Below are 27,131 nucleotides of genomic sequence, written 5' to 3' on the forward strand. Positions count from 1 at the left end.
TCACTGCACAACCATCAGGAGCAAGAACCCTTACTGATTCTTCTCATCCTCACCGAGGGACGCTGAAGTCAATTGGAACACTGCTACTGCCACCCGGGCTGAGATCAGTTAACAGGACAGGACGGGGACTGGACCAGGGACATCCTGATTTGTGTGGCTGAGTTCACACGCCACCTTTACCAAGATATGCCACCCCCCCCCACCCCCACCCTCGGTCCCCCCCCCCCCCGGTTACCCCCACCCTCGGTTCATTGAATCCAACCACTTCTGTATTGGGCTGTTTGTGGCTTGCAGGCACTGTAGTGCATTGTGCAATGAGTCAGTATTGGATTGGACAGGCCCATTGCCCCTGACATACACTGTACAGGAAGGAAAGAAAGAAAGTCTTGCATTTATATAGCGCCTTTCACAACCACCGGACGTCCCAAAGCGCTTTACAGCCAATGAAGTCCTTTTTGGAGTGCAGTCACTGTTGTAATGTAGGAAACACGGCAGCCAATTTGCGCACAGCAAGCTCCCACAAACTGCAATGTGATAATGACCAGATAATCTGTTTTAGTGATGTTGATTGAGGGATAAATATTGGCCAGGACACCGGGGAGAACTCCCCTGCTCTTCTTCAATATAGTGCCATGGGATCTTTTATGCCCATCTGAGAGGGCAGACGGAGCCTTGGTTTAACGTCTCACCCGAAAGACGGCACCTCCGACAGTGCGGCACTCCCTCAGCACTGCACTGGGAGTGTCAGCCTAGGTTTTGTGCTCAAGTCTCTGGGGTGGGACTATAAACCCACAACCTTCTGACTCAGAGGCGAGGCTGCTACCTACTGAGCCATTGGCTGACACTGTAGGACAACAATTAGCAGGTCATCACGGTGACGGGTCATTGAGTGGGTAACACAGCAATACAACGAATGCCTTTGGGGCTTGCAGCAAATTGATACTTCCCATGAAATATAAAAAAACAGATGAATAATAATGGAAGGTCATCGAGACTTTACCCTTGGGGTCATCTGTGAAAAGGAAAAAAGAGAGAAAATTTGTTACAACAGCTCAGCCTGAATGAAAATTCAACAAGTGTCTGTGTTTAACACACAACGTGATGACCTTCAGATGGGTGCTCTGTGAACTTCTGGTCATTTAATCACAGGCAGGATTTCAGAGGGTACAAAGGTGAGTAGTGAAGATAATTTGGGAATCTGACTGAGGGGCCAGCGAATTCTCAGATCTGCTCAGAAGTTCACTGCTCTTGGGACGAGTTACGTGAAATAGCAAATCACACAGTGTACAAATTCATCTCAGGCCGTGCCAGCTATGAGGGACCGTAGGTTAGGCTTCTTCTTTTTGCAAACTACGAAATTTGAAATGAACTGCTCCCGCACCTGGTGTCCCCCAAGGATCTATCCTTGGCCCCCTCCCATTTCTCATCTACATGCTGCCCCTCGGTAGGGTATCAGGAAGTTAAGTTGGGAGGAAAGCTTAAGGAGGTTCTGACACAAGGTCAACATTCCAAAAGGGAGTTGGCTAAGTACCTGAAAGAAAAAAATTTGCAGGGCCATGCGGAAAGGGCGGTGGGAGTGGGACTAGCTGAAGTGCTCTTGCAGAGCGCCGGCACGGGCTCAACGGGCCAAATGGCCTCCTTCTGTGTTGTAACCATTCTATGATTCTACCTGAAACGTTAGCTCTGTTTCGCTCTCGACAGATGCTGGGCAATGTCGCTGGAAGCTGCACCGCCTCCCCCAATGCGCAGCCGATTCAAATTTCTGCTCACGTGCAGTATCTACAGTGTAAAGGCCTGCACGGGACCTCTCAGACCACGGCACGGCCACGCACGCGCGCACCTTAACGGGAACTCCGCTGCTGAGGGCTTCCAGCATTTTCTGTTTTTATTTCAGATTTCCAGCATCCGCAGTGTTTTGCTTTTGTTCGGGAGGTTGGGCTCTGTTCATACAATCACACAGTACAGAAGGAGGCTATTCGGCACGTCGTGCCTGTGCCGGCTCTTTGAAAGAGCTACCAATTAATCTCACTCTCCTGCTCTTTCCCCGCATATCTGCAAATTTTTCCCTTTCAAGTATTTATCCAATTCCCCTTTTGAACGTTACTATTGAATCCACTTCCACCGCCTTTTCAGGCAGCGCATTCCAGATCACAACAACTCACTGCGTTAAAAAAATCTCCTCATCTCCCCTCTGCTTCTTTTGCCATTTATCTTAAACCTGTGTCCACTGGTCACCGACCCTCCTACGAGTGGAAACAGCGGAATGTTCTTATTCAAAAAGAGGAGACTTATAGATGACCTAATTCATGCTTTCAAGATTAGAAGGGGACTGACACATTTGCTATAACTGGTACACGTACTACCTTGAAACATCTCGGTGACACTCACTGTTTAATTACAAAGAATGGACCAGATTCATGATATCATACAGAGCCATGGAGCCACCTAGCCTCCTTCTTGGATTATTTTTCTCCCCCCCTCCACTGCCCACATCCCCTGCACTGTCGCTGGCTGAGGGGCTGGGCAGGTGACTGGATCCCATGCTCCCTCTGTAACTAGCCACTGTGCGCTAAGTGAGACTGGCATGCTCCCTTTGACCCTTTCTTTCTTTCTCCCCACTGCTCTATTGCCCCTGTACCGAGATGGGGAGCTCGCTCTTGTGTATGTACCTTTAAGAGAGAACTGCTTTTATACTGTAGTACCGGCAGTGACCACACCTGTATATAAAGCCGTAGCAGGCTTCTGTACTTTCAGTTCCAGCATACCCTCTGTTCAGTAAACACTTGTTATTACCGTTCCCCTGCAGTCCGTGTGTTATTGATACGCGGACACTACACTGGCGACGAGCAGGTTCGAACTCACCTGCAGTACTGCATCACCTCACGGGGATCCATCCCTGAAAAGAAGCTTCTTGGAGGTCGAAGTCAGAGCAACGGGCGTCGACCACGGGCAACCGCCCAGTGATCCATCGGAGTTCAGAGAATCGCAGGGGAGGCTGTGGAGAGCTGGGCTTGGCTCCCCAGTCAAGGTGTTCCAGCAAATCGTGCTGGTAGCAGGTAGTGCGCTGACCATTCCAGACTGCGGCGGGCTTGAGCCCGATCGAGCGGCTCTGCAAAGGGGCCGTGCAGCGTCGTCGGGAAGGAAAAGAGAGAGAGAGGGTGGAGCGCACAGGGCGCGGTCGGTGCTCAAGAGCCGGGCAGCGTCGAAGAAGAATAAAACTAAGGAATTTAACTAACAAAAGAGAGACGCGCCGAAGCCGCGGGGCGCCACCATTACTATTTAGAACGCTAGGAGCAGCATTGGCAGCAAGGGGAAGAAGGAAAAGCGCGGGAGGCGCCATTTTAATCCATTGGGGAAGAAGGAAAAGCGCGGGAGGCGCCATTTTAAACCACCCAAGATGCCGAAGAGTGGCAGTATCACTGCTTTCAACAACGAAATAGAAGACTGGACCACGTATGTGGAAAGAATTGAAGTGTACTGCAAGGCAAATGAGGTGGCCGATGGAAAGAAGGCGTCGGTATTATTAAATTTGATGGGCTCGAGAACGTACGGCCTATTGCGGAATTTAATTACCCCAGCTAAACCAATGGAGAAAAGCTTTGAAGAGATTGTCAATATCTTACAGGAACATCTAAACCCTATACCACTGCTGATAGCAGAAAGATTCAAGTTCCATAAAATAAACCAGCACAAAGATGAGAGCAATGCTGACTATCTTACGGAACTACGCAAGTTATCGAAGCACTGCCAGTTCGGAGCAGGACTGGCAGATACCTTAAGGGATAAGTTTGTCTGCGGGCTCCAGAGTGAAGGAACCCAGAAATGACTACTTTCGGAAAAGGACCTGACGCTAGAAAAGGCTTTCAGCGTGGCAGTATCCTACGAAGCAGCAGCACGGGGAGCTGCGGAAATACAACAGAAACCACAAGAATATAGCACCAACGAAATGGCATGTGGAGCAGAAAAGTGCTATCGCTGCGGCAGAACAACCCATGACCAGAAGGACTGCTGGTTTAAGGACAAAGTATGCAGGCAATGTGGGAAAGTGGGACACATAGCAAGAGTCTGCAGGTCGGGAAAGAAAACCAACACTAAAAAGAACTACTAAGGAAAAGTACAAGAAAGTAAAAAAAATGACAGACAGTAGTTCAGAAGAGCAGGAGAGTGATAAGGACTCCGGGAGCAGGAGACTAAGTTGTCTAAAGTTACACAACGTGATCGCAAAGGAGGATCACCGAACCATTTGGGTCACCCTCATGATAGCAGGGTCCCAAGTAAAGATGGAATTGGACACAGGATCAGCCCTAACTGTCATGAATTGACGAGACTATGAGCGGCTATTCTCACACATACCCTTGAAGGACACGTCCGTTGTATTGAAGACATATACGGGGCAAAAAGTCTACCCCAGAGGAAAAACAAGAGTGCCCGTTAAATACAACGGCAAGGAAACACAGAAACTGTATCTATATATACTACAAGATGGAGGACCACCATTATTGGGACGTGAATGGATCCGAAAAATACAATTGGATTGGCATTCCATTCAGGCGCTAACTGTGGCTGACAAAAAGGATGATGATGTCACACCTGGACGACTGTCAAAAATTCTAACTGACACGAAAGAGGTGTTCCAACAAGGACTTGGGACTCTAAAAGGAGTAACAGCAACGATAAAAATTGAAGATAACGCAAACCCAAAATTTTTTAAGGCCAGACCGGTACCGTACGCGATCCACCCAGCCGTCGAAGCAGAGCTGGAGAGTCTGGAGCATTCGGGTGTGCTGTCCAAGGTGGACTGGAGCGAGTGGGCCACACCCATCGTTCCTGTAATGAAGAAATCATTGAGCAGCACGCCTGGGGAGCCGAAGAAGGTTCGCATCTGTGGGGACTTTAAGGTAACTGTGAACCCAGTCCTGCACACAGTACAATATCCACTTCCACGGATAGAAGATATTTTCGCCTCACTATCTGGAGGGAACTGCTTTACGAAGATTGATCTGGCCCAAGCGTATCTACAAATGGAGGTAGAAGAAGCATCTAGGAAATACCTCACGATAAACACTCACAAAGGTCTTTACCAGTACAACCGACTGGTATTCGGGGTAGCATCAGCTCTGGCTATTTGGCAGAGGGCGATGGAACAAGTCCTGCAAGGGATCCCGGGGACCCAGTGTTATTTGGACGACATCCTGGTTACGGGTGAAAATGACAGTGAACACCTTGCCAACCTGGAGCGGGTGCTCACTAGATTACAAGAATATGGGCTACGAGCCAACCGCCCCAAATGCGAGTTTTTCAGGAAACAAATCTCGTATTGTGGTCACATGATTGATGAGGAGGGGTTACATAAGTCCCCAGACAAGATTGAGGCAGTCGTCAAGGCTCCAGCACCGGAAAATGTGTCGCAACTGAGGTCGTTCCTCGGGTTGGTGAACTACTACCATAAGTTCTTGCCGAATTTATCTACAATTCTGCACCCACTGAACGCCCTGCTGCAAACTGGAGTAGCATGGAAATGGAGTGATGAGTGTAAGCGTGCCTTTCAGAAATGTAAATGCCTAATCACTTCAAAAGAAGTATTGGCCCACTACAATCCAACACTACCGATTCGGTTGGCATGTGATGCGTCTCCCTACGGCATTGGAGTGGTGCTGTCACACAAATTCCTTGACGGTTCAGAGAGGCCAATAGCCTTTGCATCGCGCTCGTTAACCTCAGCCGAGCGTAACTACGCCCAGATTGACAGGGAGGCCCTCAGCCTGGTGTGGGGGGTGAAGAAGTTCAATCACTATCTGCACGGGCAGAAATTCACCCTACTGACTGATCATCAGCCTCTGGTCTCCATTTTTAACCCAAAGAAGGGCGTTCCGGTGATGACGGTGCACCAGCTGCAAAGATGGTCCCTTTTTCTAGGGGCACATCAATACGACATAGAGTACAAGGGTACGAAACAGCATGGAAACGCTGATGGGCTGTCGCGCCTACCATTGCCTACGGTGGAGGAAGCACCTGCAGTGGACCCTGTTGAGATATTCCATTCGACCATAGTCGAATGTCTACCTGTTACAAACTCAAGTATAGAGAAGGAAACCCGAAATGACCCGACACTCTCTCGGGTCTATGATTTGACGGTGAAGGGATGGCCAGCACATGGCGACTCACTGTTGCCAGCATTCTTGCCAAGGAGAGAACAGCTGTCAGTGTGCCGGGGGACCTTGATGTGTGGATCCCGAGTGGTAATTCCACCCAAGTTGAGAGATAGAGTGCTCAATGAGCTTCATGAGGGTCATCTGGGAGGGGTAAAAATGAAGAGCCTAGCCAGGGCGCTTGTGTGGTGGCCAGGAATCGATAAAGAAATCGAGGATATGACCAAGAGATGCACAGGATGCCAGAAAGTCCAAAACGCTCCACCACAGGCCCCGCTACACCCATGGGAGTGGCCCTCATCTCTGTGGCAACGGGTACACATTGATTTTGCTGGTCCATTTATGGACTCAATGTTTTTAATCGCTGTGGATGCACATTCGAAATGGCCAGAGGTCATCAAAATGTCCTCCACCACCACGGAGAAAACTATTGCAGTCCTACGGACCATCTTCGCCAGGAATGGCTTGCCAGAACAGATTTGCTCCGACAATGGACCACAGTTTGTGTCCGAAGATTTCCGGAGGTTTTTGAGGAATAATGGGGTAAAACATTACACATCTGCCCCATATCATCCAGCCACAAATGGATTGGCTGAGAGGTTTGTTCAGACCTTTAAAAAAGCAATAAAGGCGATGTATAATGACGACATACCACTACAACACAAGGTGGATAATTTCTTGTTTGCTTACTGGAATGCGACACATGCAGTTACCAACCAAGCTCCAGCCATAATGTTCTTTAACCGAAGGTTAAGATGTCGCCTGGGTTTGCTCAAACCAAACATAAGACGAGATGTTGAGGATAAGCAATTCCAGCACATCAATGAGAAGCCAACCAGGAGCTTCAAGATAGGGCAACCAGTCTTGGCCCGCGACTACCGAACAGAAAAATGGCAGCCAGGAACGATATGCACACAGCAGGGACCACTAATGTACACAGTGGACGTTGGAGAGAGCATCGTGAGACGCCATGCTGACCAGATTCTAGAGTCACAGGAACAAGTCAAACCCATACCACGAGCATGCGCGCCTGGTGATGAACCCGAGGTACAGATTGCGTCTACCTCAGAATCAGTGGTATTGGAAGCTGACGAACCAACCAATGACAATGAGCCAGAATCGACTCCACCGCAAGAACAGGATACGCGAGAAAGGCGCTATCCAGACAGGATCAGGAAGCCTCCTCAAAGACTGAATTTATAAATGATTACTTCAGTTGATGTATATAGTACAGAGAAAATTGTAATTGTAATTAGTTATTATTTAATTGTTAAATGAATGTTATGTACTGCTTATCTAAAAGGGGAGGAATTGTTGTGTATGTACCTTTAAGAGAGAACTGCTTTTATACTGTAGTACCGGCAGTGACCACACCTGTATATAAAACTGTAGCAGGCTTCTGTACTTTCAGTTCCAGCATACCCTCTGTTCAGTAAACACTTGTTATTACCGTTCACCTGCAGTCCGTGTGTTATTGATACGCGGACACTACAGCTCTGTCAGTAATAACATTTCAACCAAATCCTTTACACCAATAACACTGATATAACCATTTGGTCTTCTTACCACCATCAGATGACCATTCTTGCCTTTGAAGACCTGAGACTCATGGCCTGAGGTGAAATCGACTATACCTTCCTTTCCTGGTTGAATTGTGAATTTCAAGCTGAAATGCAATCATTTACATACAGAGTGAGTTATTAAAACCACTATTGAATTATCATATACACAGAATGGTAAATACTTTAGGAGAGAGTAAAAAAAGATATAAAATGCTGCACTTTCTCTGTTACATCTCCTGATCTTATTATAAAGCTCTGTTATAATACTCTCTGTTACATACCCCCTCCTCCACTGTGATATAAGGTTCTCAGTTATATACATGTTCCCCCTCATTATAATAGAATCATCGAATGGTTACAGCACAGAAGGAGGTCATTCAGCCCATTGAGCCTGTGCTGGCTCTCTACAAGAGCACTTCAGCTAGTCTACGCCTCTATTTATGAAGCCCAGGATCCTGTATGCTTTGTTAACCGCTTTCTCAAACTGCCCTGCCACCTTCAACGATTTATGTGCACATATACCCCCAGGTCTCTCTCTTCATGCACCCCCTTTAGGATTGTACCTTTTAGTTTATATTGCCTCTCTTCATTCTTCCTACCAAAATGTATCATTTCGCACTTTTCTGCATTAAATTTCATCTGCCATGTGTCCGCCCATTCCACCAGCCTGTCCAAGTCCTCTTGAAGTCTATCACTATCCTCCTCACTGTTCACTATACTTCCAAGTTTCGTGTCATCTGCATAGACTGTCGGCTGTAACTTTCTCTTCACTGCACTTTAATCCACATAATCACATTGTTAATAGCATCGTCACACCTGCTTCTGTTTGTCATCAATGACACCTGTGAACTACATTAACTTCACGGCTCTGCTACTTCATATACCAGGCAGGTAGCACTATCACTATATTTTTTAATTCGTTCCTGAGATGTGGGCGTCGCTGGCAAGGCCAGCATTTATTGCCTATCCCTAGTTGCCCTTGAGAAGTTGGTGGTGAGCCGCCTTCTTGAACCACTGCAGTCCGTGTGGTGAAGCTACTCCCACAGTGCTGTTAGGGAGGGAGTTCCAGGATTTTTACCCAGCGACGATGAAGGAACGGCGATGTATTTGCAAGTCAGGATGGTGTGTGACTTGGAGGGGAACTTGGAGGCGGTGGTGTTCCCATGTGCCTGCTGCCCTTGTCCTTCTAGGTGGCAACTGCAGTGGTTCAAGAAGAAGGCTCTCCACCATCACCTTCTCAGGGTAACTAGAGATGCTGGCCTTGCTAGTGTCGCCACAACCCCAGATTGAATTTTTAAAAACATTGCCCCAGTTGTGACCAGAATCTCTCCTCTTCACCCTCTTTAGCGCAGTTAAATCGTACCTTTAAAACCTCACCATGAATAGGACATTTTATTTTAACTTGCAAATTTCAATTAACAATTTAAGGAGCACAAAATCTTTGTTGCCGATTCAGCAAACCGTTCAGAAAGTGAAATAAATGCCCCGGGCTCAATCTCAGTCTGTGCTGAGTTGCTGAAATCAGCCAAGGCAGTGGTTGGGACATTACGATTGGCCTGAATACCCCTGGGCTAGGAGGGGGCAAACCAGCCCCAAGGTTCTTACTCATGACTGTTATCCAATGTCCCTGCTGCGAACTACATGTATGTGGAGATCGGGTGATGACAGAATTGCATTCCTGTGGTTGAGCAGCCTGCTGTCGAAGCTCACACATGAAGAACAACCTCATGGATGAAGTACAGGAGGGCTTGTCATGCCAAGCCAAACATGAGTCAATGCCTTCAGAAGGTAAGAAAACTTGGATACATTACACTCAGTCCCTTCATCTAGGTCATTAATATAGATTGTAAATAGCTCAGGCCCCAACACTGATCCTTGCGGCACCCCACTAGTTACAGCCTGCCAACCTAAAAAAGATCCGTTTATCCCTACTCTCTGTTTTCTGTCTGTTAACCAATTCTCTATCCATGCTACTATATTACCCCCAACCCCATGAGCCCTAATCTTGTGTAATAACCTTTTATTTGGCACCTTATCGAATGCCTTTTGAAAATCCAAATATACTACATCCACTGGTTCCCCTTTATCGACCCTGCTAATTACATCCTCAAAAAACTAATAAATTTGTCAAACATGATTTCCCTTTCATAAACCCATGCTGACTCTGCCTAATCATGTTATGATTTTCTAAGTGCCCTGATACTTACTGGGATATGTGTTGGTGTTGGTGTAGGGGTTACGGGGATCGGGTGGGATATGTGTCGGTGCAGGCTCGATGGGCCGAAATGGCCTCTATCTGCACTGTGGGGTTTCTGTGATTTCTGTGATCTGTGATACCACTTCCTTAACAATAGATTCCAGCATTTTCCCGTCGACTGATGTCAGGCTAACTGGCCTGTAGTTCCCTGTTTTTTCTCTCCCTCCTTTCTTGAATAGCGATGTTACAATTGCGACCTTCCAATTCGCTGGGACCATTCTAGAATCTTGGGAATTTTGGAAGATCAAAACCAATGCATCCACTATCTCTTCAGCCACCTCTTTTAGAACCCTAGGATGTAGGCCGTCAGGTCCAGGGGATTTGTCGGCTTTTAGTCCCATTAGTTTCTCTAGTACTTTTTCTCTACTTATATTAATTACGTTAAGTTCCTCACCCTCATTAGACCCTTGGTTCCCCATCATTTTTGGTATGCTTTTTGTGTTTTCTACTGTGAAGACAGATACAAAATATTTGTTTAACGTTTCTGCCATTTCCTTATTCCCCATAATAATTTTGCCTGTCTCAGCCTCTAAAGGACGAATGTTTACTTTTGCTACTCTTTTCCTTTTTACATACTTGTAGAAGCTCTTACAATCTGCTTTTATATTCTATTTTTTCCCTTATCTTCAATTTTTTGGTCAACCTTTGCTGGTTTCTGAAACTCTCCCAATCCTCAGGCTTACTATTATTCTTTGCAACATTATAAGCTTCTTCTTTCAATCTAATGCTATCCTTAACTTCTATAGTTAGCCATGGTTGGATCACTTTTCCCGTGGAGTTTTTGTTTCTCAATGGAATGTATTTTTGTCGAGAATTATGAAATATTTCTTTAAATGCTAGCCACTGCTTATCTACTACCATACCTTTTAATCTATTTTTCCAATTTACCTTAGCCAGCTCGCCCCCTCATACCTATGTAATTGGCTTTGTTTAAGTTTAAGACTCTAGTTTCGGACTTAGGCAAATCATTCTCAAACTTAATGTGAAATTCTATCATATTATGATCACTCTGCCCCAGAAGATCCTTTACTATGAGATTGCTAATTAACCCTGTCTCATTACACAATGCAAGATCTAAAATAGCCTGTTCCCTGGTTGGTTCCCGACATATTGTTCCAGGAAACTGTCCCGAATGCATTCAATGAACTCGTCCTCCAGACTACCTTTGCCAATTTGTTTTGTCCAGTCTATATGAAGATTAAAGTCCCCCACGGTTATTGCATTACCTTTGTTGCAAGCCTCTATTATTTCTTGATTAATATTCTGTCCAACAGTATAGCTACTGTTAGGGGGCCTATATACTACTCCTACCAGTGTTTTCTGTCCCTTGTTATTCCTTATCTCCACCCATACTGATTCTACTTCCTGATCTTCCGAGCCGAGATCCTTTCTCGCTACTGCCCTTATGTCATCCTTTATTATCAGAGCTACTCCCCCTCCTTTTCTATTCTGCCTGTCTTTTCGAAACGTCAAGTACCCTGGAACATTTAGTTCTCAACCTTGGCCACCTTGCAACCACGTCTCTGTAATGGCTATTAGACCAAACCCATTTATCTCTATTTGTGCCACTAGTTCGTCTATCTTGTTACGAATGCTTCGTGCATTCAGATAAAGAGCCTTTAATTAAATTTTTTACCATTAATCCCTGCTTTGACCTTATTCTCTGCTGCACTGCTACAGTTAAACTCTCTGTCCCTTCCTGTCACAGTCTGCTTGTTTTTACCCAAATTGCTGCACTGCTCTATTGCCTTGACCTTTCTCTTTAGATTTCTAAATTTCCCCTCACCCTCCCCCTCCCCCCCCCTTTTTTTAAGTTTAAAGCCCTAACTACAGCCCTAGTTATTCAATTCGCCAGGATGCTGGTCCCAGCCCGGTTTAAGTGGAGCGCGTCCCGACGGAACAGCTCCCTTTTTTCCCCAGTACTGGTGCCAGTGCCCCAGGAATTGAAACCCCTTCTTCTCACACCATTCTTTGAGCCAAGCATTCAACTCTCTGATCTGCTTGACCCTATGCCAATCTGCGTGTGGCTCAGGTAGTAATCCAGAGATTATTACCCTTGTGGTTCTGCTTATTAATTTAGACCCTAGCTCCTCAAACTCCCTTAGCAGAACCTCATTCTTAGTTCTACCTATGTCGTTGGTTCCTACATGGACCACGACAACTGGATCCTCCCCCTCCCACTCCAAGTTCTTCTCCAGTTGCGAGGAGAGGTCTTTAACCCTGGCACCAGTCACGCAACACAGCCTTTAGGACTCTCTTTCACGGCTGCAGAGAACAGTCTATCCCCCTGACTATACTGTCCCCTACTCCTACCACATTCCTTCCTTCTCCCCCCACTTGGATGGCCCCCTGTCCTCCTGTACCACTGTGCTGTGGTCAGTTTGCTCATCCTCCCTGCAGTCCTTTTCCTCATCCATACAGGTAGAAAGTACCTCGTACCTGTTGGACAAGGTCCAGGGCTGAGGCTCCTCCATCATTACATCCTGGGCCCCCATACCTTCCTGACTCGCAGTCACACCCTCCTGCCCCTGACCACTGACGAACTCTAAAGTACCACTTAACCTAAAGGGTGTGACTGCCTCCTGGAACAAAGTGTCCAGGTAACTCTCCCTGTCCCTGATGCATCGCAATGTCTGCAGCTCAACAATCCTGTTCCGCCATTCAGCCCCTCGAGCCTATTCCACCATTCAATTAGATGACGGCTGATCCATATCTTAACTCCATCTATCCGCCTTGGTTCCATTACCCTTAATACGCTTGCCTAACAAAAATCTATCAATCTCAGTTTAGAAATTTTCAATTGACCCCCAGCCTCAACAGCTTTTTGGGGCGAGAGTTCTAGATTTCCACTACACGTTGTGCGAAGAAGTGCTTCCTAACATCACCCCTCAATGGCCTGGCTCTAATTTTATGGTTATGCCCACTTATTCTGGACTCCCCCACCAGAGGAAGTAGTTTATCTCTATCTGCCCTATCAACTGCTTTAATCATCTTCTACACCTCAGTTAGATCACCCCTTAATCTCCTACACTCAAGCGTGTACAAGTCTAGTCTATGCAACCTGTCCTCATAATTTAACCCTTTTAGCCCCGGTACCATCCTGTGGTGCATTATAGCCAAGGACTGGCGCATGCAATGCATTTCCATCTCTGTCATTCTGTGCAGTTTGTTTTACCTACCTGCCCTGTACGATTTTGAAGCTGTTTTGCTTGCTGGCCATTGTACAGAGCTTGGTCACTGTCTCAAACACGTATTCACACTGCAGAATGACATCGCCCTGCATACATGAGACAGACAGTCAGTACAATACCTGGTTGACTGCCATCACCACCATCTTCACATGAGGCACAGACCTTTATCTTAAGTAATGTGTATCACAGCGGCAAGGCACGATACAGCGGAAGCGTGGAAAACATGTTTGCACTTGTGATTCACTACATGGTTGAATTCCCTGATCTTTGCACTGGTGGTAGGGTGAAAACCAGCCTCCTTCCCCCCCAGTAAGAAAGGGAAGAAGCTGATTTAAGCCACATCAAATCAAATCAACTTTTATTGTCATTGTTAGTGCACAAGTGCAGTACAACGAAATGTAGGCTTGCGGCTCCCAAGAGTGTACAATTTGGATTAGGACACTTAAACATTTCAACATACATTTGTACATATATATTAGCATATATATGCTAGATGGAAAAAGACCAAGGTCCATCTAATTCACATTTCGCCATTCTGGTAGTCGCATGATCCAACAATAATGGAGTTGTTGACCAATCATAGCAATCAAAATCTCCATCAATTCATCTACAACAGATGCAGATTAGTCTTCTGATTAACTGCTTTAGAATGGCACTGGGAGACACCTGGAATTATCCACCTCCCTGACTTCAGGTAGGAAGGGTACATCTAGAAAGGGTCAAACTGCAGAAACACTACCCCCTGTTTGAGAATTGAGAGACATTCCCTTAATGTCAGTCGGTGCTGGTGTTAATACTGCAATTAGGAAACAAGTTCGATTTAGACTGAAGTCAGTCTACAAGATGGACGGGTCGATTTTAATCCCCAGTGGGTTTATGGCAGGAATTCACGGGAGTCAGTTACTCTCCGACCCGAAATGAGGCCGCTGCGATTTTAACTGCCGGGCCTCAGTGCCATTCCGCCATTCCACTTCCGGCCCATTCCAGGCAGGAAATAGGCAGGAAGCAACTGCTGGGGCCTTGCGAGAACTGGGCGGCTCATGGCCACCGGCCGGCATACAGGTAGGTGCGGGGAAGGGGGTTCTGTGGGAGGATCTTATGGGAGGGAATGGTGGGGGTGGGGGGGGGGGGGTGGTGGGCGGTGGGGGGGGGGGGGGGGGGGGGAGGTGAATCCGGGGCAATGGAGAACTAAACTTTCCTCGTGGGGCCCGGAGGCGGCCCTGGATCACCAGGAACACGAGCAGCAATATGACAAAATAAAACCTCAAAAAACCCTGGAAGTTGTGGACTTAATGTCCAGCAAATTTATCAGGATTACCGAATTTCTTTTTATTATTATTTGCTATTGTGTTTTTTTGTTTTTTCCCCCCCCCTCCCTTCGTAATACATTCATTTTTCTTTCAGTCACAAAATAACACAGCTCGAATTCTATAGGGGGTCATTTTGACTTGAGGGCGACAGTGTGAAACGGGCGATATATCGGATCAGCCGCCCAATGTACACCCTGCCCAAAGTTCCTTTCCATTGGAGGCGACGGAAATGAAAACCGGGAGAGATTTATAAAGTTTCACACTGTCGCCCCAAGTCAAAATGACCCCGTGTGTGAGAAGAAACTATCGCAGACAGAAGCGGAACCTTTACTTTCTGCTTGTTGTTTTCACAGGGCACATGGACGACAAAGACCCCGTCACTCAGGTTGCTGACAGACACACCTAGAGGAGACAGAGAAACACAAGTGGTCAGCAGTGTGAGGCCAGCACTGTTAAAGAAAGACTTGCATTTCTATCGCGCCTTTCACGGCCACCGGACATCCCAAAGCTGCTTTACAGCCAGTGAAGTACTTTTTGAAGTGGAGTCACTGTTGTAATGTAGGAAACGTGGCAGCCAATTGGCGCACAGCAAGATCCCACAAACAGCAATGTGATAATGAGCAGGTAATCTGTTTTAGTGATAAATATTGGCTAAGACACCAGGATTAACTCCCCCCCCCCCCCCCCACCCTTCTTTGAAATATTGGCCCAGAAATTCGGGTCTCCACGGGTGAGTATGCATGGGGTACTCACCCGTAAGCCCAATGGAAGTGCTGGTTTCCTGCAAGCACTGCGCATGCGCGGGAAACCGGCACTTCCGTTCCCCTGAAAGAAGGCGTTAAGAGGTGGAAAGCGTGCGCAGGAGAGGCAGCGCGTGCGCATCGAACTTAGGTTTTTTTTGCAGGTTTTCCCGGGAAGGTAAGTCTCCAGAAGTTAGACATGTAAAAAGCAGTCGCAAGGCCTGCTTTTTACAAGGTAAGTGGTGAATTAATTAAAATTAAAACATTTTTTCCACAGGTTTATTATTTTTAAATACTTTAAAGAAAGGTAAGTTTATTTTTAGTCCCATTAGAAAATAAAATTATTTTTTTTCAAAAATTTAAATTGTTTAAAATAGTTATTTCATGTAATTTATAGTTTATTTTTAAAATGTGATGGTTTAAAAAAAAATTATTTGAAGATTTAGTGATGTTTTGGGGCTTATAGTATTTATAGGTTTGACAGGTCTTCCTGTCAAACTTATGAATGAAGCATTCCCTGCTACCATTGGCTCTCCATGGCCCACGTGATCCCAGGGGACGCATCAAACTAACTGCGCCCCTGGGATACGCAAGCACTGCGCACCGGCAGTTGGAGGTGGCCCAGGATCGGAATTCCACAGGGGCCCACAGCACAATGGCCAGCGCGCTAGGTAAGTGCAGGTCAGGGGCTTACACCCGCGGGAAGCCCCCGACCTGAATTTCTGGGCCAATTATTGCCTTTTACGTCCACCTGAGAGAGCAGACGGGGCCTCGGTTTAATGTCTCATCTGAAAGACGGCACCTCCGACAGTGCAGCACTCCCGCAGCAGTGCACTGGGAGTGTCAGCCTGGAATTTTTGCGCTCAAGTGTCTGGAGTGGGATTTGTACCTCACAACCTTCGGACTCAGAGGTGAAGGTGCTACGGTACCAACTGAGCCACTGGCTGACACTGTTCTCCGATTCACACAAAGCCTCTGGGCAGGGTGATAAATGCAGCTTCCTTGTTTTAATAACCAAGGCCTAGTTTTATCACGGGGTGGAGTGGGGGAAAGGGACGGGTAAAGCTGTGTTACTGTTTCTGCGATGGGTTTACCTGGCCTCTGACCAGCAAAACTGTATGGCTCTTGGTAGTGGGCACGATGATGTTAGTGCCAGGCGGGCAGAGCAAAGCAATCGGAAACACGAAGGTGAATTACTGCCCTCCTCCTATTCGTGCCCCCTGGAATAAGAACAAAACCACCACCAAAGAAAAATACGCAGCCACTATCAATATATTGATTACATTTTTTTTTCAACACAGCCGAATACAAACCCAGTCCCAGAGGTGAAAGGACGTTCTTCTAAACCCACTGTGCCACCCAAAACAGAAACTTGTATTTATACAGCACCTTTAACATATGCTTTTAATTAAAAATATATATAACAGTTCCGTAAAGAATGGATTCGGTTGCTGAAAAATGCTCCAGGTAAATATTCTAGCAACTCCCTCAGCTAAACAACAATAACAACTGGCATTTCAAACGTCCCAAGGCGTTTCACAGGAGCGATTATCAAACAAAACTTGACACCGAGCCACATAAGGAGATCTTAGGACAGGGCTTGGTCAAAGAGGCAGGTTTTAAGGAGCGTCTTAAAGGAGGAAAGAGAGAGGCGGAGAGGTTTAGGGAGGGAATTCCAGAGCTTGGGGCATGGGCAGCTGAAGGCACAGCCACCAATGGTGGAGCTATTAAAATCAAGGATGCTCAACAGACCAGAATTGGAGGAGTGCAGAGATCTCGAACGGTTGTAGGGCTGGAGGAGGTTACAGAATAGGGAGGGGGTCGACCATGAAGGGATTAGTTCACCGACTTTAACACTGGAGCAGCTTCCTTTAAAATGCATTTTGACCCTACCCACAGGCACCTGTAGACAACAACAACAACTTGTATTTCTATAGTGCCTTTAAGGTAATAAAACATCCCAAGGCGCTTCACAGGAGCCTTATCAAAAACAAAATGACACCATGCCACATAAGGAGATGTTAGGGCAGATGACCGAAAGCTTGGTCGAAGAAGTAGGTTTTAAGGAGTGTCTTAAAGGAGGAAAGAGAGGGAGAGAGGCAGAGAGGTTTCGGGAGGGAATTCCAGAGCTTAGGGCCTTGGCAGCTGAAGGCATGGCCGCCAATGGTGGAGCGATTAAAATCAGGAATGTTTAAAAGGCCAGAATAGACAGAGCGCAGAGATCCAGGGGGTTTATAGGGCTGGTGTGAGGACTGATCCCAGCTCTCTCTGTCACTCGGCACGAAGGGGTAAATTTATAGGCCTAGAAATTGGGTTGGGGCGCCAAAGTGGCGCAAAAGTCGCCTGAGCGCAGGATTTAGCGCAGCGTTCGCGGCTTTAGCGATCGTCAGATATTCAGTTTCATTGCCCCTCGAGGGACACGGGGCGAGACTCGAGGCGCTCCGCGTCCCTCTTAGGGCGATGAAACTGAATATCGCAGCGCAACGTGCCGCAGCGCCACACGCTGCGGCACAGCACGCTGAGGTACTGCAGGCCTTCCTCCCACTGTTAAGGGGGAGGGGCCTGCAACAGCGCGATCCCCGCTCGCGAGTGCCGGCAAACGAGCCCGGCACCAAGGAGAAGTGCTGGGCTCTCGGGAAACAGCCGGCAATGCCGCGGGGGGGGGGGGGCGTTAGGAGGCCGGGGACGGAGGTGCTGGCAGGCGTCCGCCGAAAAAGGCGGCCACCCCGCACCTCCACCTTAACGTGCACCACTGCCGGCACAGTAAGGCCCCGTGAACCGGGCGCGGGTAGCGAACGGCGCAACTGCGCCGTTCGCTACCAAATATCGCAAACGGGGCGCGAATGGGGCGCTGCGCACACCGATCACGTCATCGGTGGCGGCGCAGCGCAAATGGCCAACGCCACCATTAGCGCCCCTACTGAATATCACGGGAGGCGCAGCCAGTGGCGCTACAGCCACTGACTGCCTATTTAGGCGCTAACAGGTGTCGCTACTCACCCAATTTTTCCCCCAAACAATCTAGTGACCCTGGCGCAGAGCCTCATGTGACACCCATTGGGAATTTGTGTACACAGGTCAGGAGGCACGATTTGCAGCCTACATGAATTTTCATCCATTAAAGGAACATCCATCCCCAAGAGTCCAGCGTGTGAAAGCATTTCTTCTCCGCCTCTGATCTCCCCTTCTCAGCGCAGACAGCAAGAGCTCACCCGTGAAGGAAGCAGGGGTGTTAACCCAAATCCCACCTCTCTGCTTCACAACGATAATGTTGAAGTAATATTTTCACCATTTGGCCTAAACTAGGCTGACCATTGCGTCCCCGTTTTCCAGGGACAGTCCCTGGATGAGGTCCTGTGTCCCCGGGCAAACAACGTGCCCAGAAGGGTCTCTGGTTCATGAAACTCGTGCCCAAATAGACTAGAGCCATATTCATTGGAATATATGTCTATCATACCATTATACAGATTCACAGTTTCGGTCAATGGACTGAACAGTGTTGTTGTATTATTTATAAATGGTATCTGAATGCTCTTCAATAAAGGGGGCGCCCTTTTCGAACTGAGATGAGGAGGAATTTCTTCTCTCAGAGGGTTGTAAATCTGTGGAATTCTCTGCCCCAGAGAGCCGTGGAGGCTGGGTCATTAAATACATTTAAGGTGGAGATAGACAGATTTTTGCAAGATAAGGGAGTGAAGGGTTATGGGGAGCGGGCGGGGAAGTGGCTTTGAGCCCAAGATCAGCCATGATCTTATTGAATGGCGGAGCAGGCTCGAGGGGCCAAGTGGCCTATTCCTGCTCCTATTTCTTATGTCCTTAATAGTGTGATGTCACATCCGCGGTAATTTGTTTTCCATTTGTGGCGTATATGTGCAACTGTTCAAATATAAGCTGCTAAAAAAGTTTTGCCTTGCTACGCTGCGCAACCTACATTTCCCGTCCTGGCTACACTGCGGTGCTCCCACCCTGTGTGTCCCCGGATTCGGTTTAGAAACTGGTCACCCTAGTCTAAAGCTGGCCTCAGCCTGACCCTGACCTGCCACCTGGGGCAATTGAACCTGTGGGGGTCAGACCTATTATTTACCCGTTAGAGGTTTGATGATTGCAGTGACCAAAGCCTATTACCTTTGATAGTCGCATAATCGATTTTCTGTTTGATTTTGTCCTCTTCAACTATGTAGGCTTTCGTCTGCATCAAGAGCAGCTGCCTCGGCCTTGGTTTGAACCCGTTTCGGTTGTATTTAATTACGGGAACACCGTACTGAAAGCAAACGAGCACAGACGTTATCAAAAGCTCGCCATCACAATCAGGCTGTCCCTATAACACCTTTCCTGTAACTCCTTGGCCCGTTTCTCTCTGCCTTTCACTGTCTTTGCCCATAAGTAAAGATGTAGGAGCAAAGAAAATCCTGAAAGAGCTGGGATATTCTCCTAAACAGCAAAGAAGCCCAACCTGGAGGGAAACGCCCCCTCTGGAACAGTTGATGAATCATCTGCCCAGCGTGAAACGGAGCCATGCAGACCCAGTAGGTCTGAGGTTTGATCTCTGGTCTATGTTGCGTTAACTGAACTCAGTTGGAGTGCAACAATTAGCTTCATGTTCCATTGCCTGCAAAGGGGAAAGACATCGGCTTCTGATACCGATCTTGATGCCTGGACCACAGGTGTGGACGTTGGGCGTGGAATTGCTTTCCAACATTAGCCGCACCTTCTGGAGAAGAGAGGGGGAGCTTAAAAATAAAACAGAACTTCACTGTGTTAAGTGTGTCCTGAACATCTAATTGGACTGTGACATTGGTTTAGGTCGCCTGAGGAAGAGAGTGTTTGAAGACCAGGGCCTCAAACCCGGCACCAAGCTCATGGTCTACAGAGCAGTAGTGATACCTGCCCTCCTGTATGCCTCAGAGACGTGGACCATGTACAGCAGGCACCTCAAAGCACTGGAGGTACCACCAACGCTGCCTCCGCAAGATCCTGCAAATCCATTGGCAGGATAGGTGCACCAACGTCAGTGTTCTTGCTCAGGCCAACATCCCCAGCATCGAAGCTTTGACCACGCTCGATCAGCTCCGATGGACAGGTCACATTGTCCGCATGCCCGATACGAGACTCCCAAAACAAGTGCTCTACTCGGAGCTCCGACACAGCAAGAGAGCCCCAGGTGGGCAGAGGAAACGCTTCAAGGACACCCTCAAAGCCTCCTTGAAAAAGTGCAACATCCCCATCGACACCTGGGAATCCCTGACCCAAGACCAGAGCACAAAGTGGAGGAGAAGCATCCGGGAAGGCGCCGAACACCTCGAGTCTCTTCGCCGGGAGCAAGCGGAAGCCAAGCACAAGGAGCGCACGTCAACCCAAGCACCCCACCCACTCAACCCTTCAACCACCGTCTGCCCCACCTGTGACAGAGACTGTAGGTCCCACATTGGACTCATCAGTCACCTGAGAACTCATTTTTAGTGTGGAAACAAGTCATCCTCGGTTCCGAGGGACTGCCTAAGAAGAAGAAGTCCTGAACACCTAATTGGACCGTGATATTGGTTTAGGTCCCTGTGTAAATTTGAGGTGAGACCTGCCATCCCAGTTGGAACGGCATGTACCTGCTGAGAGGCCTCCAGCTGTCAGGAATTTTCCTTCGTGAAGGGCAATGCCCAGCCTCTGTCAAATCTCACACTGGGCACAGCTGACATCTTGCAATTCAAGATGGGGAAGGCTTAGAACCCGTTGGCCCTGACAGGACGGAATACACAGCGCCACATGTCCTTTAACCCAGTGCCCACAAGGGCAGTGCCACCATGGTAAAAAAGTCTTCGCAGGGACACCTTGCTGTGTTTTCACGCCAAGGATAGCGCAGTCACCCGATTGGGATACGCTAAATTCATCGCATTGGCGGCGCTTGTGACGACCGTTAATCCAATTTTATCTTTTAAGAAGTCCAGCTAAAGATTGGGAAAATGTCTTTCAAAAAAGGTCGCACTGCAGCAGAAATGGGAGACAATTGTAACTGAACCACCCCTCCGTCGGGAGCAGGTGGGAACGGGGGCAACGCTGCTTTTACACCCCGCCCGATTTCACTCTCCGGTGAAGTCAATGGAGAGCGATAACGGGCGGGATGTAAACCCGGCCTTCCACCCGATCCCACGGGTTTCCCAGCCGGCCAGTTGGGTTAAAATCAACCTGCGTATCTGCGACATTTTGCATTTGCCCCTGACCATCTCCCCCCGCCGCCCCCCACCGGCCTCCGATATTCTCAGCTGGTACCCAACACAGGGTCATTGCCTCTTTAACCGTGCACCCTACCAGACAAGGCCACATTGGATTGAAATTTGGAACTTTACCCAGAGTCTCTCATTTCGGATCAGCTGAAGAACCTTCGGGTTGATGTCCTGTTCACCTGAGGATGGAGAACATGCCACATTGAGAAGGAACTGGCCCTGGGAATTTGCTGCTGTTTCTTTGTGCCCAGAAGAAGCTCAGCATGTACTTACAGAGTCTGCTGTCACTAAAGGGTTTGTTCACGCTCTGTAGATATCCGTCCTTCTTTCCTTTAAACAGTGTGCTGGCTACAACCTTTTGTTGCATCTGTGCAAAAACACACGTTAATTACAAAAAGAGAGTTTTTATAATTTATTTCCCCCTCCCACCCCCCGTGAACGGGGCGCAAATTCAGTGGGAGGTTAGTGGCGGCGCTAACCGGTAGCGCCCCGCGGCGCTGCGCTGCCGGCTATGACGTCATTGACGTGCGCAGCACCCCGCTCGCGCCCCGGCCGCAATCTTCGGTAGTGCCCCCTGGCTTACCGCTGGACGCTTTGTCCGACAGGGTCAGGGGGACCTACCTGCGGCCGGGGAGGCGCAATTTAAAGGCGAGGTGCGGGGCGGCCATTTTTGTTGCTGGCCGCCTGCCAGCACCTGCTTCCGCAACCGTTCCCGGCCTCCTGACCCGCCCCCTCCCCGTGGAGTGCCGGCTGCGCTCCGTGAGCCTGGCACTTCTCTTGAGTGCCGGGCTCTTTTGCCGGCACTCCTGATCCCCGGGGCCCAACTGGGTCCTGGGACGCACTGCACAAGGCCCCTCCCCTTTAAGAAGGGGAGGAAGGCCGGCAATAGCGCGACGCGATGTAGGTAGTGCATGGCGCTGCGGGACGTAGCACCGCGATATTGACTCGCAGCGCCCCAAGAGGGATGCGGGGCGCTTCCAGTAGCGTCCCGTTTCCCTCTTGGGAAGCAACCACTCAAAATCCTACAGACACCAACAAACCGAATGACAACACAGGATAGTTTCGATAAAGTTTAAACTATGACCTGCTGAGCAATGTTCCCTGTGAGCTGCGCTTTGTTCTGCGCGGCCTGTTTCTTTTAATGCGCGCGGTCCCTTTAAATTTCTGCGCATGGGCGGTATTTACAATGGAGAAGACGGTGAGCGGCCTGCGCGGGACCCTTCCCATCACTGCGCGGCCGTGCGTGCGCACACACCTCAGCTGAGTATTTCCAGCATCTTTATTTCAGATTTCCAGCATCCGCTGTATTTTGCTTCTGTTGCAATGAGGAGAGCAACCTTCTGGCCCGGGGATAAGGGCCACTGAAGTGTAGCTAACACGCAGAGGGAAACACTATTCCTGCCAGGTTGCTGCTTTGTTGTGAACTGATTACCCTTGAAAAAGAAAATTGGTATATGACGGTCGCAGGGCTACGGGGAAAGAGCAGGGGGAGTGGGACTAGTTGGACAGCTCTTTCAAACAGCCGGCACAGGCACGATGGGCCGAATGGCCTCCTTCTGTGCTGTAAGATTCTATCTCGTGAATGTACAGAAATAGGCGACTGAAGGGAACGATTACCTGCAGCTTGCGTTGGGCTGAGATTCCCTTGCAGTATTTCCGCACCAAGGTCCGTGTATGCAGCTTCCTCAGCAGCTCTGAGGTCTGTCAGAACAGAACGTTTGGCAAACATTATCTTCCTTTTGTTGGCGGGAAGGCCCTTTATTTTTCACTTGTACCTTCTCTGTGTTGAGTCTCACCAGGCGACATGGCTGCAACCTTCTCCCTGCGCCCCTAGTGTAGTTCTTCAACCAGCCACTAGGAGGCAAGCCTAATCACAACTCTCCCTCCAATTTTATCTGCTTCCTCTCAGCAGACATGCCGAGATAGGGAACTCAGTAGGGTTGCCAACCCTCCAGGATTGTCCTGGAGTCTCCAGGAATTAAAGATTAATCTCCAGGACACCGCTGCCAGAAAAATCATAAGGGGCATTAAACCAAAATATCGTGTGTTTTGTTCATTTTCTTTGAACACTTCCGTTTGCTAGTTATGAAAATATTGGAGATGGGGGAAAAAGGCCGTTTGACCGGGCGGGGCAGTTGGAGGCGGGCAGTCACGTGATGAAACCTCCAGGAATACGTCCAACCAGAGTTGGCAACAATAGAACTCAGAACTGTAAGGGATTCAAACCTGCATCCTTCCACTCAGCCCATTATGTAGCTCAGAACGAGTCAGTAATTTCAGTAGAAGAGGGAAAGAAAAGATAGCCTTGCATTTCTATAACGCCTTTCACAACCACTGGGCGTCCCAAAGCGCTTTACAGCCAATGAAGTACTTTTTGAAGTGTAGTCATTGTTGTAACGTAGGAAACACGGCAGCCAATTTGTGCACAGCAAGATCCCACAAAACAGCAATGTGATAATGACCAGATAATTTCTTTTAGTGGTGTTGATTGAGGGATAAATATTGGCCCCAGGGAGAACTCCCCTGCTCTTCTTCGAAATAGTGCCGTGGGATCTTTTATGTCCACCTGAGAGGGCAGACGGGGCCTCGGTTTAACATCTCATTCAGAAGTCAGCACTGCCTCAGCACTGCACTGGAGTGCCTGCCTAGATTTTTGTGCTCAAGTCTCTGGAGTGGGACTTGAACCCACAACCTTCTGACTCAGAGGCGAGAGTGCTACCATCTGAGCCACTGGCTAACACTGTGGGGGGAAATAGTCGCATCATTTAAAAAATATCGCACCAAGCAATTGTTGCTAATCATTTTATAATTGATTATCCAGTGCCCCTGTTAAATTAACTGGCCCCTGTAATACTTCTGGCGCCATAAAATGAGGGAAAACATTTATTGTAAAACTTCTGTGTCAACCTCGCCCTACCTTTTCCAGGAAGGCAGGAGGTTTGAGCCATGTTTTTTTATCCAGAACATTCCGCGGCCGTTTTTTCCTGAGGTTCAGCAGGTAGCTTGACCGAGCGAAGGCCAAGAAATCTTTATTTTCCGGACAAACTGGCTGGTTTCTGAGCATGAAGCCTTTTATAAATCTGAAGAAAAAAAAATACAAGTCTTTAGACGAGCAGCTCCTGAAAGGGGCAGTTCCTTAAAGGGGCAGTATTCCTTAAAGGGGCAGTATTCTTTAAAGGGGCAGTATTCCTTAAAGGGGCAGTATTCTTTAAAGGGGCAGTATTCCTTAAAGGGGCAGTATTCATTAAAGGGTAGTATTCTTTAAAGGGGCAGTATTCTTTAAAGGGGCAGTATTCATTAAAGGGTAGTATTCCTTAAAGGGGCAGTATTCCTTAAAGGGGCAGTAACCTTAAAGGGCCAGTATTCCTTAAAGGGACAAAACATCTTTATCACCATGGTTGATGGTAGAATGGCTGATTTTGTTATTCGACCAGCAAATACCTAACAATTAAAAATATTGCTTTAAAAAATATATTTGGGATTTTTATCCTTTAATTATTTCCCTATTTTAGTCCCTTCTGGTCTCCGCTAGCCATTAATCACCTGCGCCTCCCAGGCCTGTGTCAATGTTGCTCTCCACTGGCAGCGTGGAGGCGTGGGGGAACATCTGAAGATGACTTGTTCTCTGATTTTCCCCTCTCCTGCTCCGCGCAGAGGCAATAAACCTCCGATTACTGCCTGTCCACAATGAGGTGAATTTCGGTGAAGTGCGGGCTCGAACCTGCATTCCACGACACCTGGCGTTAGTGGGCCGCAGCGCCTCCAGTAAAAAAAAAAGCTGATTTAAATACGAGGCCACCTACTTTTTGATTACTTTTACGGCCCAGGCTCTCTTCCCTGCATCCTGCCTTGCCTGAATTCCTCTCCAGCAGGTCTCAATCTTGATCGCTGCAAGAAATAAGACGTGCATGACCAGTATCTCTTTACTGGGGAGTCAAATATTTTTACCAAGAGTTGCCAACTCCGGTGGGACATATTCCTGGAGGTGTCATCACGTGACCTCCTGCCGCCAACCGCCCCGCCGCCCCCCCCCACTCACCCGCCATTGGTCGACCAACACGCTTGTACTAGCGGTGCACCAGGCCAATCAGGAAGCGAATCAATCCTTTATTACCTGATTGGATGATTCTTGATCCTCAGTCAAACAGCCCTTTTTCCCCATGTCCAATATTTTTATAATTAATAACCAAAAAGTCTTCAAAGCAAATTTAAAAAAAAACTTTTTTTTATTGTACCGATGATTTTTCTCCTGAGTCTGCTTGCAGCTGTGACATGGAGATTGATCTTTCATTCCTAGAGACTCTAGGGCCAAGCTTGCAGGGATGGCAACTCTATTTTTTTTTTACCCCTTTTGTGTGTATTCGAACGCTAAAGGGTGAAAATCCATTTGGCCACCCCAGCTTGCCCTGTCGTGTAGGCCCACACAGAGAACCTGCTGAGGCCATTTGACCTCCTTCCTACACTGGTACCTCTCCGCGTCCAGAACCTGCACATTTCTTTTTTTTTTTTGAATGCTTTTGTTGAATCCCCCATCAAATGTGCTCAATGTCATGAATCTCACCATTCAGGTAGAAATGACTCATGAGATAACGCTGGGTGGCCAGCTGGTGGCGCCGTCCAAAGAGTATAAATACTCGGGCGTGGGCCCAGCTTGCTCAGGACGTTTTTGTAACCAGGAACTAGTGATGTAACTAGAAATCTCATGGTTGTGAAACAGTTGATTAAAGCCTTGTTTTATTCTCAAACCAAGTGCTTAGTAGTTTTCTTACATCACTCATTAAAGCCGTGGCTGTCAGTACTGGGGAATGGAACACTCCCCGTATTGCACCCATCTCTGCAACTTGCCCTCCCCCCTCCTTGTTTTTCCAATTGTCAGTCGAAGACGTGGGCAGGGCCCCTAGATCGCTCTCTGTGTCACAGGAGAATGGATGGCGTGCACGTGAGCAGGTTCTAAAACAGCTAGAAAAGATGCTGAAATAAAAACAGAAAATGCTGGAGATGCTCAGCAGGTCAGGCAGCATCTGTGGAGAGAGAAACAGAGTTAATGTTTAAACGTTAACTCTGTTTCTCTCTTCACAGATGCTGCCTGACCTGCTGAGTATCTCCAGCATTTTCTGTTTTTACTTCAGATTTCCAGCATCTGCAGTATTTTCTTTCTTTTTCGAAAAGACGCTGGATGTTTTAGAAATCTCGGGGGTGATTTTAACTTAACCCGCCCATCGGGTAAACCCCTCGGGGATCGGGTGTGACGCTAGTTTTACTCCCCCCCGCCCAATGTGCCTATTGGTTGACCTCAATGAAGAGCAAGGTCGGTCGGGGTGTAATAGCAGCGTTGCACCCGATCTGCTCAGTTTGCCGACGGGCAGGTGAGGTTCAAATCGCCCCTTAGGTTGTGAAGGGGGAAAAAAAAGGTGAGTAGAACAGCTCCAGAGATGCTGCTTCTGTGCCTCTTACCTGCCTTTTTCTGTCTCTGAAATTCCCCCCTTTGGATTTTGCCCTTGTATTTGGCCTGGAGCTTTGCAACTGAAAAAAAAAGTACAAGGTGAGAACAATTTTGTAATTGGCAACATTCAGGAAAAGTGCAAACAGCAAAACAATCAGCCGCTCTTAATCCAACACCATATGGACTGCAGCGGTTCAAGAAGGCGGCTCACCACCATCTTCTCAAGGGCAATTAGGGATGGGCACTGAATGCAGGCCTAGCCAG

The 27,131-nt window shown here is 48.0% G+C and overlaps 1 protein-coding gene across 1 annotated transcript in view; it reads right to left on the bottom strand.

Moving 5' to 3' along the window:
• Positions 1 to 241: 241 nt before the first annotated feature.
• myo1ha (myosin IHa) overlaps positions 242 to 27,131 on the bottom strand; it is a 71,942-nt gene continuing 45,052 nt past the window's right edge. Inside the window, exons 19-29 of the mRNA XM_085961308.1 lie at positions 26,879 to 26,947; positions 25,228 to 25,312; positions 24,342 to 24,504; positions 23,042 to 23,125; positions 21,698 to 21,791; positions 21,548 to 21,603; positions 19,335 to 19,470; positions 14,801 to 14,871; positions 13,148 to 13,245; positions 7,716 to 7,815; positions 242 to 1,012 (exon numbers count right to left, since the gene is read on the bottom strand). Coding sequence (XP_085817434.1) covers positions 986 to 1,012; positions 7,716 to 7,815; positions 13,148 to 13,245; positions 14,801 to 14,871; positions 19,335 to 19,470; positions 21,548 to 21,603; positions 21,698 to 21,791; positions 23,042 to 23,125; positions 24,342 to 24,504; positions 25,228 to 25,312; positions 26,879 to 26,947 — 983 coding nt within the window. The 3' untranslated portion in view covers positions 242 to 985. The remainder of the gene's footprint in view (positions 1,013 to 7,715; positions 7,816 to 13,147; positions 13,246 to 14,800; positions 14,872 to 19,334; positions 19,471 to 21,547; positions 21,604 to 21,697; positions 21,792 to 23,041; positions 23,126 to 24,341; positions 24,505 to 25,227; positions 25,313 to 26,878; positions 26,948 to 27,131) is intronic.

The sequence above is a fragment of the Somniosus microcephalus genome, chromosome 19 (assembly GCF_052327205.1).
Source record: "Somniosus microcephalus isolate GS21.2 chromosome 19, FLI_Smic_1.0, whole genome shotgun sequence".
NCBI classification, from domain to species: domain Eukaryota; kingdom Metazoa; phylum Chordata; class Chondrichthyes; order Squaliformes; family Somniosidae; genus Somniosus; species Somniosus microcephalus.